This window comes from Zophobas morio, unplaced genomic scaffold (genome assembly GCF_036711695.1).
Source record: "Zophobas morio isolate AGI-343-1 ecotype UQ-CSIRO unplaced genomic scaffold, CSIRO_AGI_Zmor_V1 ptg000005l, whole genome shotgun sequence".
Lineage (NCBI taxonomy): Eukaryota > Metazoa > Arthropoda > Insecta > Coleoptera > Tenebrionidae > Zophobas > Zophobas morio.
This window is the reverse complement of record NW_026972110.1, coordinates 8,354,274-8,367,948: the sequence shown is the minus strand read 5'-3', so window position 1 is coordinate 8,367,948 and position 13,675 is coordinate 8,354,274. Positions and strand designations below refer to the sequence as shown.

Below are 13,675 nucleotides of genomic sequence, written 5' to 3'. Positions count from 1 at the left end.
AAGTATGTCGAATAGTTTTCCCTGCCAATTGACTAGTTTTCCCGTAAGAGTACCACAAAGGAATTCCTAAACACTAAAAAGAAATCTAATTTGAAGGATTTTCCCTACTTGCTAGAAATTTTCAGAGGACTTCAAAAAGAGATTTTTGTGAGATAATCAAAAATACTCTAACACATTAATAATTAAAAAATATCAAAAATGTACTTCATAATTTTTTGAAATTATGTTATAAACTTATGGTAGAAAAAAATTGTTCATGCATTACTTATTTCTTGACTTATTCTTCAATTTAATTTATTTAATAATATTTTGATATTTCGTCATCAATTTTCTGGAAGCAATAAATAAGATAAACAGATTAAAAATCAGTGTTATTATTATTATTATTATTATTATTATTATTGTTCAGTATGTTCAACAGAGTTGACCTCCAATTACAGAACATACATCACAGAATTTAATATTTAACAGTAAAATTTATTTCACGAACTCCTTCCTTTAAAACAAAAATTTTATTCAAGATAAATCTGAATATTCAAGACTCCTCAGCTCATTGACAGTGGTATGAAATAAGTCTAGGTGTAGATTCACATAGTTCCCTAGCCTGCACATAGTTTGTAATGGTGAATATTTCAACACATTTGTACGCGGCGTGTGATTATAAAATAATGATCCTTGCCTCGAACTGTAAGATCTTACGTTTACATGGAAATTGATCTGTGCAAGTAAACTGGGACAATCTAACATTGAATTTAGTAATTTTTGTAGGAATATGACTTTCGCTACTTTACTTCTTTGAGTAAGAGTTTGAACAGCAAACCTTTCTAAAAGTATGATCTGGGAATATCCTACACTAGGATAGAATCCATCAGTTCTGAAACATAGATATTTTAGGAATCTTCTGAGCACTCTTTCCAAATTGACTATATGACACTTATAATGTGGAAACCATACAACGGATGCATATTCCAACTTGCTCCTGACAAACGCATTAAAAATTTTTAATAAAGTAGAATTGCTGGAAAATTCTCTAGCGTTGCGAATTACATATCCATAAACCTTAAGTGAGCTATTTACCGTCCGCTGAACATGTTCTGCAAACGATAATTTTTTATCAAATACCACACCCAAATCGGTAACTACTTCCGGTCTGCTCAGTGGGAAATCCTTTATTGTGTAATTCCACAATATTTCATCAAACTTAAGTCCGAAAGACATAACAACACATTTGTTTTTATTAACAGGAAGCTTGTTCATGCGACACCATTTAGTAACAAAGTCAAGGTTGTTTTGAAGAGTTTCACAATCCGAAGGATTGCGGATCATAGTAAAAATCTTTATGTCATCCGCGTATAGTAGACATGGTACGTTCAGCTCCGCCACGAGATCATTAATAAATAAATTGAATAGCAAAGGTCCTAGAACTGATCCCTGGGGTACCCCTGAAGTCGCTATGAATTCCTCTGAAGAAAAACCATGAACGAAAACATATTGTTTACGATTACACAAGTAAGAAGAAAAAAATTCGACAACTCTTGGAGTACAGCCCATATTACTAAGTTTAGTCAAGAGAATACTATGATCTAATTTATCAAATGCCTTTGATAAATCAAGGTAAATAACATCAGTCTGAAAACCGGAGTCTATTGAACTGGAGATATATTGAGTAAGGGCGCACAAATTAGTAGTTGATGACCTACCAGGATAAAAACCATGTTGCACTTCTGTCAATGAGTTTTTAACTTGAAAGAAAATTTGCTTGTAAATAACAAATTCAAACACTTTTGAAAAGTTGTTTATTAAGGCTATTGGACGATAATTTTCAATACAAGTCTTATCGCCAGATTTAAATATCGGAACCACTTTAGCGTCTTTCCACATATCCGGAAAAGAAGCACTTCCCAGACATAAATTAAACAAAACTTTCAAAGGTCTAGCAAGACTCTCAGCACATTCTCTGATGATTAATGCCGGTATTTTGTCTGGACCAGCCGTATATTTAGGTTTGAGTTGATGCATAGCTTCAATAACATCATGTTCTGAAACAGGAACAAGTGACACAAGCTGCGATAGATTAAAATTATCTGTTTGCGAGTTATTCCACCCAATACATGAATGAGGATTGTAAACTGATTTAAACATTTCGGAAAATGCACGCACTATTTCACCTGGCCCTGAATAATTTAACTGATTACAGCTCATATTGAGTGGTATATCTGTACCATTTGTCTTAAATTTAATAAACTGCCAAAATTTATTCGGATCACTGGAAATTTGGTTTTCAACTTTCGCTACATATTCTTTATAAAGTCTTGCCAATTTTCCTTTGATATCTTTACGCAGTTTTCTATATTCATCATAATCCTCCTCGTTACGATATGTTTTATATTTTTTCCAGAACTTGCTTTTTATTTTTATTTTGTTTATGAGCTCTAAGGAAAACCATGGGGGATATTTGTGACCGTGTGGTTTATTCTTAGGTATCAGTGAAGTAAACAAATTGATTAGTTTCCCGTAAAACTCACTGCACGCTAAATTGACATCACTGCAGTTGTATAAAGATGACCAATCAATAGAAGAAATGCCCTCATTGAGCAATGCAATGTCAACTTTACGAAAATTCAAGCTATCAAATTTAGTCACACCTTTTATAAAACTCGTTCGCCGAATAGGACTTTTAACCGTCACAAGAAGAGACGGATGATGAGCATCTTCAGCAACAAGGCTCTCATCAGATTTTTGAACTTCACATGACATATTAGAAATAACCATATCAAGCAGCCTCCCTAAAGAATTAAAAACCCTATTGTATTGAAAAAGCTCAAGGGTATCCATGAAATGAAGAAGTGGGGCAGTATTGCCAAGTAATTTTTTTGTACATAAGTAGGAGCTGTATTCAGGTATGTTGAAGTCACCGATCAAAATAATATTAGATTTGAACACAAATTTCAAGGAAAATATGGCATCGACCAAATCATAATACCTGTTCATGTTAGTATTTGGAGGAATATATATGGCAAATATATATAGAGGATTGATAGGATCAGCAATTTTAACACACAACACATCAATATCTTCCAAAGAATCGAATAAGGTATTTTGCAAATTAATTAAATTCGCTAATAAAACAGTTCTAACACCTAACAACACTCCGCCACCTCTAGACTTGCCAGACATATCAAAATCTCTGTCTTTTCTAAATACCGAAAAATCAGGAGGAAATAGCTCCCTGCTAGTAACATCCTGTCTTAGCCAGGTTTCAGAGATGCAAATGACATCAAAATTGCAAGTAGAAACAGAGTCATATAGGAGATTAGTTTTCGTGTTAAGCCCCCTTGCATTTTGATAAAAAATAATTAAAGAATGGCCAAAAGAAGAATTATTAGAACTTACACTGTCCTGTGGAACTGATTGCTATGTTATAGCTAATATGTTTTGCTTTAATGTGTCCATGGCCGACTTATACACTGGACACCGCGGATCCCACACCGCATGATTTTTATCCATACTCACATTTTGCGATTTCTCCAGTTTAACACAATTCATACAGCATAGAGTTTCAGATGAACACTCCTTTAAGTCGTGATCTTCGCTGCATTTAGGACACGCCCGGTTCTTTTTGCAATATTTAGCAGAGTGGTTAAATTCTGAACACCTGAAACAACGTTTGATTTCATGGGCATCGTAAATTTGACAATAGTCATAACCAACTAGAAGAAAATCCGCCTTAATTAAATTTTCATATGTGGTTCTGTCAAGCTCAAGCACTGCTTGGAAGATTTTTCCGTTACTTTTAGTGGGATAAACTTTTATCACCTTGCAAATAGAATTTAAGTTAAAGAGATTGGAAGTTAGTTTACTACCAAAATTTTGAACTTCAAGGGAGGGTTAAGACGGAACGATAAGGCAAGAAAAGTAACTCATGTTCAGTAAAGAACAAGAAAGGATGATTGTTTTTTTATGTTTTATTTAATCAAAATGTTTTATGTTCTAACACCAGTGAAGTTTAGAAGTACTGGTTTTCATATATAGAAAAGTCAATCGGCATAAACAGGAATCAGGTAAAAATTGGATGTACGCTTTTAGGAGAAGGCATCCAGAGCTCAGCTTTAGTATATAATCAACGTTAAAAGCCTTGTCCGGATAATTGACCCAAAAGGGGAAAAAGAAAAAACAAGAAAAGGAACTGCAGCCAGTGGAGAAAAAGGAAGCCAATAGTTCAGGTACTGTTGTTTGAGCGCTAATGAGACTCGACCTTTTTTCATTTATGTTACGTAAAAATGGACCCTGTTTTAGAACGGAATGGTCCCCCAGGTTCTATGTTAGAAAAGCAGTTGGGTAATAGAATAGTTAGAAAATGTGGTTCTGGAAGACATGCTAAGAAAATGGCAAATAAGAGAATAACGTCCTTAATTATTATAAATCTTCATACAAAATTGATAAAAAGTAGGTACGTAAGCAATATTCTAAAGAAGAATGATGTCACGAGCATCGTGCGAAAACGGGAGAAGAATATGCATAAAAACAAAAATTTGAATCGAAAAACAACTTGAGGCAACTTTGTGACGACGAATTTGCTGGTAAGGTTAACGAACAGCAAATGAAATGTACTGAAAAATGAAGAAATGTCCCAAATGTGCCTCAGCTTAGACCCATTGAAAGATTTTTGAGACATCTAAAACAAACGGTGTACAATGGACGAAAAGATGGACGCAAGAAATATAGAAATGGGCGAAAAGATGGACGCAAGAAATAAAGAAATGGACGAAAAAACGGATGCAAGTATAGAAAAAAATGGATCATGGAGGTAGAATGACAGGAGGGAGCATGTCACATTTAACCAATGTTAAAGAAACGCCGGCAACAGAGCCCCACGCAAAAGCCATTTATGACCCTTTCCGTACTACATCGGCACTGGTCAGTTATCAACAGAAGATCAGAGACGGTGCACTTTGGTATTGAATGGGTTCCCAGGTAACAAATAGTAAACGAATTTGACCCTTACCCATTCATGACCCTTATCATTAATTTCCATTAATACATATGTGTTTATTCAATGCCATTATTTGTTACATATTATCGTATGTTCAGCCCCTCAACAAGCGCTTTCGAACTGTTCAGTTTACCTGAACAGGGGTTTGGGCGTAGCCAATTTGTCCACCCTACTCCCACCCGTTTTAGGGTAGTTTCCCTAATTTTATTATTTCATTCTCTCGGGGAGTCGTCGAGAAGTATCGAGAGGGTAAAGACGTGCCGACCCGAGAGACCGGCAATTTATAATTTTGTGCGATTAAATAAACCGTGTAACTAAAAGGTGATTTTATTTCGCGCAAAACATTTTGGTCCTTCGAGCCGGATTTCTCGCGGAATTAGTGGTACTGTTCTCTCCTGTATCGTCGATAAAGCTTCACGTCCAAGACAATCTTGAGCACCGTGACATTCGACGACAACAGAATCCCCAGAACTTCTGCAACAGCTTCACGTCCAAGGCAATCTTGAGCATCGTGACATCCGACGACGACATCCACAGATCGAACACGACTTCGGCAACAGCTTCACGTCCAAGGCAATCTTGAGCATCGTGACATCCGAAGACGACATCATTCCCAAAGCGTAGATGACTTCTTCAGCAGCTTCACGTCCAAGGTAATCTTGAGCATCGTGACATCTGACGACGACAGCATCGCCAGACCGTAGACTACTTCGCCAGCAGCTTCACGTCCAAGGCAATCTTGAGCATCGTGACATCTGACGACAACCAGTAAGTGCAGTTCATTCCTTTTTTTCATTAGTCCTTTATTTCGTATCAGTGTCAAGTAGATTATCGTTGGATCATTAGTGAACAATGACTACTGAACAACTTTCTGGTTTAAATATTAAGCGGGGAGCGCTAAAACGCAAATTAACCATGGCTCAAAACTTAATAAACGATTTAAACTCATCTAAAGAAAGTACAGCTGGTTTGTCAAAAATACAAGAATGTTTAACTAAAGTCAGATCAATTTATGACGAATTTTTCGAAGTTCAAATTCAAATCGAGGAATTGGAAACGGTTTTAAAACAACCATCTACCGCAGATCAATGTATCATTTTTGACAAAGAATTTCATATCGTTGTCTGCGAATTAAAAGCATTGAAAGCCAAACATTCGGCCAAATCTGCAAAAAAATATGATATTTCTAGCGTTCAAAATAGCGCTGTTAATGTAAAACTGCCAGAATTAACGTTTAGAGTAGCAGCAATATCAACAAATAAAAACAAGAAGGCAAATTTTAATACCAATTCAAACAGATCAGTAATGTGCCCATATTGTTCCGATCCTCACTATTTATTTCATTGCGCAAAATTCATTAACCTAATGGTAACAGATAGGTTAACGATCGTGAGGTCCCAAAAACTATGTTCTAATTGTTTTCAGAATAGTCATAAAGTTGCGGAATGTAAATCATCGCATGTCTGTAAAATTTGTAAAGGACATCACAATACGTTGTTGCATGTAGACAATCCCGAGCCAAACGAAATACGAAATACTAGCAGTGACAATAATCAAGTCGAATCAGATCAATCCGTTGTTCTTAAAGCAAATTCTCAACAAGTTTATTTTAGTAAAGTACTTCCAACAGCCCAGGTACAAATTTATGATAAATCGGGAAATAAACATCAAGTGCGGCCACTGTTAGATAGCGGCTCCGAACTAAATTTTATTTCAGGGCGAATGCCAAAATTATTAAATCTTAAATCACAACCGAACGTTTTATCAATCGCTGGTGTCAACCGTTGTAATACTAATGCCTCACAATTAGCAAGTATCAAAATTCATTCTAATTACCGACATTATGATTTAAACCTTTCATGTGTTATTTTGCCACAAATCTCGGAATTTTTACCATCCAGGTCATTTTCAATCGCTAATTTAGAATTTCCGCACCACAACAGATCCCGCATTTCATGTCAAAGGGACGATAGATTTATTGTTAGGTGCTCAACCCTTCTTCGAAATTTTAGAGCCTAATCGGAGATGTTTGAATAAGGATTTTATTCTACAGGAAACTAAATTCGGTTGGGTAGTGGTTAATGCTCATGGAGATAATCCGGGGGTTGTAAAACAGGGTTCTTCTTATTATGTCCAACCCGTCCTAGAACAGATGGTTGGAAAGTTTTGGCAATTAGATGAATTTAAAACTTCCGTAAAACCTCAATCGGCCGACGAAATCCTGTGCGAAAAGAAATTTATGGAGGGTCATAAACGCTTAGAAATGGGAAGGTATTCGGTACCACTTCCGTTCAAGGCGGAAAACCCAAACGTAGGTACATCTCGGGAAGGGGCCATAAAACGTTTTAAACCTTTAGAATGCAAATTCCGAAAGGACGAGAATTTTAAGTTATCCTTTTCGGCAGTAATTACAAACTATTTACAACAAGGTCATGCCCATGCGGAACAAGTTCCTGAAGACGAAATTGATAATCCACGTAGTTATTATTTACCACACCACGGTGTTCTTAAAGAAAGTATCACGACACAATTACGTATTTTGTTTGACATATCATTTAGATCATGTAATTATAAAAGCCTAAATGACGAGTTATTAGTTGGTTCAAAAATCCACTCGTATTTATATCCAATGTTATTACGTGAAAATGTCACACATTCTAATGATCTTAAGGTATTAACAAATAATTACGAAGTTGAAGAACGACGTCAGGCCGTCTGTTCAAAGGCAGTAGTACACAATAAAGGTCAATCACCATCAGATTTATTATTAAGGTACTCATCATTTTCAAAATTAATTAACGTAGTAGCCTTTTGTTTACGATTTTACAACAGAGTCAGATATACACAAGGTGTAAATGGCGCACTAACTGTGAAGGAAATTGAAAATAGTCGCAACGTTATTATTAAAATAGTCCAACAGGAATCATTTCCTGAGGAATTCAAGTGTCTCATAAAAGGTAGTGCTTTCCAAAATCTAGTCCTTTAATCAAATTAAACCCCTTTCTAGACGATAATTTATTAATACCAGTGGGTGGTAGACTCGTCAATGCAAATGTTTTGTTTGATAAAAAATTTCCCTTGGTTATTCCAAAATTGCACCATATTACAAAATTAATTGTACTACAGACACACTTGCGTCAGTTACATGCTGGACCGCAAGCGACTTTAGCAGTTATTAGAGAAACATATTGGCCTATCGGCGGACGTGAAATAATTAGAAAGATTCTCCACGAATGTGTACTTTGCAGACGTTCGAAACCGATTTCCTACGAAGAAATAATGGGAAATTTACCCGAAGGTAGAGTAAATCTAGTACATACGACCATTTCTTAATTGTGGGGTCGATTACGCCGACCCAATTCTAATTCGAGAAGTGAGGGGTCGTGGAAAAAGGTCTATAAAGGCTTATATTTGTTTGTTTATTTGTTTTGCCACCAAGGCAATTCACCTAGTCACCGACTGTACTTCGTCAGCCTTTATTGGAACCTTCAAAAGATTTATTTATACCTCGAAGAGGGAAACCTTCAAATATTTACTCCGATAACGCATCAAATTTTAAGGGAGCCAATTGCGAATTACGAGTCATACATTTCGGTGTTATTAAATTTGATGCATTTTATCCCACCTCGCTCACCACACGTTGGTGGAATTTGGGAAGCAGGTATTAAGACCATAAAATATCATGTAAAACGAGTTATAGGGCAGTCATTGTTCACATATGAAGGAATGTATACCTATTTGACATTGATCGAGGCGTGTCTTAACTCTCAACCTATAACTCCCATTATCCTCAAATCCCGACGATCTATCCGTACTCACCCCTGGCCATTTTTTGATCGATACTGCACTTACGTCACTTGCCGAACCTGATGTGGGCGACATCGTCATCGTGCACGAGGATAACGTGCCCCCGTTGTGTTGGCGTCTCGGTCGGGTTGAAATCGTACATCCAGGTCGCGATGGTAAAATAAGGACTGTGTCAGTGAGAACCAGAAACGGGATAGTGCAAAAATCAGTGGGGAAATTGAGCCCATTACCAATGTAATGCGCAATTGGGATATACATGTGTATATATTTCATTTTATTATTGTACTCTTGTGTGGTAGCTCAGCGGTTTATTGATAATAAGCAAACAATACAAAGCAAAATATGGGTATGGGTTATCGAAGTGGTGGCAATTCTCGTCGGGGATGGTGGCGGCTCCTGGGACTCAGAGCGTCGTAGGGGATGACGGCGGCGATGTATGTAGCACAGGGCACCTGGACAGTGCGACCCTGGAGATGACGACGTCGGCGGTGCGGCACAGGAGACCTAGAGAATGCGACCCTGGAGATGACGACGTCGGCGATGCGGCACAGGGGACCTAGAGAGTGCGACCCTGGAGATGACGACGTCGGCGATACGGCACAGGGGACCTAGAGAGTGCGACCCTGGAGATGACGACGTCAGCGATACGGCACAGGGGACCTAGAGAGTGCGACCCTGGAGATGACGACGTCGGCGATGCGGCACAGGGGACCTAGACAGTGCGACCCTGGAGATGACGTCGTAGAAGCGGCGCAGGGGGACCGTAAAACAGTGCAGCCCTGGTGAAGATCTCGAAGCGGCGCAGGGGACCGTAAAACAGTGCAGCCCTGGTGAAGATCTCGAAGCAGCGCAGGGGACCGTAACACAGTGCAGCCCTGATAATAATATCGAAGCGGCGCAGGGGACCGTAACACAGTGCAGCCCTGGTGATCACCAGAAGGGGACCGAGACAGTGCAGCCCTTAAGGTGGAGATGGTGGAGTTCCATCTGCCTGGAAAGCGTCCGAGTTGCCCTTTTATAGGCAGGGTTGAAATGCGTGGGAGTACCTGCACAATGAAGTAACTTCAGGTGGGGTGCGTTCCAGTGGGGGTGAGCTTGGTGGGGTTGATATCGGCGCTGCCGAGGACAGCGCCCTCGAAAGGGTACTAGCGGAGCGCTTTGAAAGCTCCGCTACAATCTCCCCCTCAGGACCATTAAGGCGTCCCGACTATGGTCCTGAACTTGCTTTCTGAGGCGGCCTCGTTTTCGTAGCGGGGCCACTGGCGCTGGCGTAGGTGTAGTGCTCCCGTGAAACGGAGTATGGTAGAAACCTAGGGATGCTTGGGGATGCTGTGCGTCGTATACCTTATAACTCGTAGGTCCTTGTGGGCGCCTAATGTAAGGCCTCTCGCGTTTAGGAGCAATTTGGGCGCTGACTCCTTTTCGAGCGTTGATTCGTGGATGGGTTACTACCAGTACTTGATCTCGGGGTTGGTACTCGTGTGCGGGTCTTCGCGACTGGACGGTGTATTTCCTTTCGGCGCTCGTGAACAAGCGGCTACCGTATTTTACAGGGAGTTCGTTGGTGGCCTCCCCCTGGAGTGGAGCTACTCCTCGTACGTAGCTGCTATCTGTCGTTAGCACAAAGGGTTTCCTCATCTTCCTCCGCCCTTTACGCCGGGACTTCTTTTCTTTGCGGAAGGTCCGTCCTTTCTCTGCTGGAAGTTGCAAAGAGGAGAACGTGATGCGCGGAATTTCGGGGAATTTCTCATTCCCAATGGCGGAGTGGGCGTCAGCCCCCATGTATTCCATCGGGGAAAAATCTCGGGCTGGTGATGGTGCGGAGAAGGTCCGGATGTCATCGATTTGCATCGGTACGGTGAGTGGCGGTACCTGCATATCTCGGAGGATTTCTTGTGAGCGATCTATGGTGGGTTGCGCTCTAGAATTTATCCTCGCTGCACAGAGGTTTGTCCGTCGTGTCTCTGAATTGCAGTTTGGACAGTTCCGGCGGAAAACGCCGGGACGTTGGCATCCGTAACATCTAATGATCTCTTGGTCATTGGCCGGTCGTCGCTGATCCTGTGTTTTTCTCCTGCATTCTTGTGTCTCGTGGCCAAAGTTCTTACAGAAATCGCACCTGGGCCGTGGTCTTCGGTCGATTCTTGGGAATTCTTGCCGTCGGAATGTTTGGCCATTTTCTGGGGTTTCTGGTGCGTGGTTTCTAACTCTCGTTTCTCGCTCGTTCTCCTCAACGATTCGGGACTTATCGAGAAGTTCGGCGAAGGACCTGCAGTCGGACCTGGCGATTTTATCCCGAATATGGTATCTCAGCAGACCGTAGATTATGTCTAACTGCCATTCCTCGTCCAAGTCTCTCGTCATTTGTGCCAGTCGTTCTCGTTGGACGGTTATGAACTTATCGGTTGGCGTCTTTTCGTCCTGGGGATTATTAAAAATGTCCAAAAAAAGGCGATGGTTAGGTCGTCTGGGGGCAAAAGCTTCTCGTAGAAGTTCCGTCGCTTCTCTCCATGTGTGAATCTGATTTTTCACGCCATTCCACCATTGATTGGCTTCTCCAGTCAATAGTAGGGGTAAGCCGGCTATGGCGTCCTCGTCCGTGATATTTTCCATATCCTTGTATAAACTCGCAGCCGTAATAAATTCCGTTACAGCAGCGTGGGCGCGCTTTCCGTCAAAACGGGCCTGGCAGTGGGTAAAGTGGCGGTTCCTGACCACTTGCGGTTGTGGGACAACTTGTACCCTATCCAAGAGCTGCTGGAACTGCTCTGGTGTCATCTGTATAGCCGCCATTGTGGAGTTACGAGGACTTCTTCGGACTGGGAGTGATGCCGTTCTTTTTTTTTTTGCCGTGGAATCTTGCCTTCTTCGAGCCGCGACGTTGGTAGACAGTTTTGTGGTATTTTGCCTACCTCGAGCCCCACTAAGTTGGGCGATAGATTTGTAGAATGTTGCCTCCTTCGAGCCACTAAGTTGGGCGCCAGTTTGTGGTAGCTCAGCGGTTTATTGATAATAAGCAAACAATACAAAACAAAATATGGGTATGGGTTATCGAAGTGGTGGCAATTCTCGTCGGGGATGGTGGCGGCTCCTGGGACTCAGAGCGTCGTAGGGGATGACGGCGGCGATGTATGTAGCACAGGGCACCTGGACAGTGCGACCCTGGAGATGACGACGTCGGCGGTGCGGCACAGGAGACCTAGAGAATGCGACCCTGGAGATGACGACGTCGGCGATGCGGCACAGGGGACCTAGAGAGTGCGACCCTGGAGATGACGACGTCGGCGATACGGCACAGGGGACCTAGAGAGTGCGACCCTGGAGATGACGACGTCAGCGATACGGCACAGGGGACCTGGACAGTGCGACCCTGGAGATGACGACGTCGGCGATACGGCACAGGGGACCTAGAGAGTGCGACCCTGGAGATGACGACGTCGGCGATGCGGCACAGGGGACCTAGACAGTGCGACCCTGGAGATGACGTCGTAGAAGCGGCGCAGGGGGATCGTAAAACAGTGCAGCCCTGGTGAAGATCTCGAAGCGGCGCAGGGGACCGTAAAACAGTGCAGCCCTGGTGAAGATCTCGAAGCAGCGCAGGGGACCGTAACACAGTGCAGCCCTGGTAATAATATCGAAGCGGCGCAGGGGACCGTAACACAGTGCAGCCCTGGTGATCACCAGAAGGGGACCGAGACAGTGCAGCCCTTAAGGTGGAGTTCCATCTGCCTGGAAAGCGTCCGAGTTGCCCTTTTATAGGCAGGGTTGAGATGCGTGGGAGTACCTGCACAATGAAGTAACTTCAGGTGGGGTGCGTTCCAGTGGGGGTGAGCTTGGTGGGGTTGATATCGGCGCTGCCGAGGACAGCGCCCTCGAAAGGGTACTAGCGGAGCGCTTTGAAAGCTCCGCTACACTTGTTAATTTCAATTTAATTCCTGTTGTATGATCTTAGTTGATATGTATTCATTTAATTAGGCATTTTTTGTTTCTTTATTATTATGTATTATTTATCTCAAAAAGTAGGTCATCCTTGAAGTTAGTACTTCAACGAGGGGACTATGTTCAGTTTACCTGAACAGGGGTTTGGGCGTAGCCAATTTGTCCACCCTACTCCCACCCGTTTTAGGGTAGTTTACCTAATTTTATTATTTCATTCTCTCGGGGAGTCGTCGAGAAGTATCGAGAGGGTAAAGACGTGCCGACCCGAGAGCCCGGCAATTTATAATTTTGTGCGATTAAATAAACCGTGTAACTAAAAGGTGATTTTATTTCGCGCAAAACACGAACATACCACTGAAACAACTAATTACTCGGAGGAACCGAAAGAGGCGCTTTTTCAAACTATCTTCCCTCCTCTCATTCTGTCTCCATGAAATGGATGCAAGAATGGAAAAGATGGACGAAAAAATAGATAAACTGATTAGCATCACTGAAAAATTCCATATGAACGTGAAAGCAAACAAAGATGAAATAGCAGAAATTAAAGATAAAGTGAAGGACATGAAAACGTATTTGGAAGTTATGCAAAATCCTGTTGGATAGAACATGGTCCCACTGGGAGAAAAAGTAAAAGAAGTAGAGAAATCAGTGCAGGAATTTATAGAAGATCCAATGGAGAACAAAATGGAAGATCGACTGAAAACTATAACAGATCGAGTGGAGGACGAAGTAGATCGATTGATAACTATAGAAGATACAATGAGAGCAAAATGAAGAAGTTCCAAAAGATAAAAAATGCAGCAACTAGTTCATGTCATGTACTGTCGGCCCCAGAACGATTTAACCACCCACTTATGCTAGTCAGCACCTTGGTCATCGTACAAAAAGCAGTTTGAGGCAGCAGTAACTGTAAATCTTTGGGAAGAAAACTGAAAG

General features: G+C 41.4%; 1 protein-coding gene across 1 annotated transcript; it reads right to left on the bottom strand.

Moving 5' to 3' along the window:
• Positions 1-9,970: 9,970 nt before the first annotated feature.
• Positions 9,971-12,226, bottom strand: LOC135145352 (uncharacterized). Its single transcript, XM_064077463.1, has 2 exons — positions 12,104-12,226; positions 9,971-11,947 (listed from the first exon to the last, which is right to left on the bottom strand). The coding sequence occupies exon 2, from the start codon at positions 11,591-11,593 to the stop codon at positions 9,971-9,973; it is 1,623 nt and encodes a 540-aa protein (XP_063933533.1). The 5' UTR covers positions 11,594-11,947; positions 12,104-12,226.
• Positions 12,227-13,675: the final 1,449 nt, after the last annotated feature.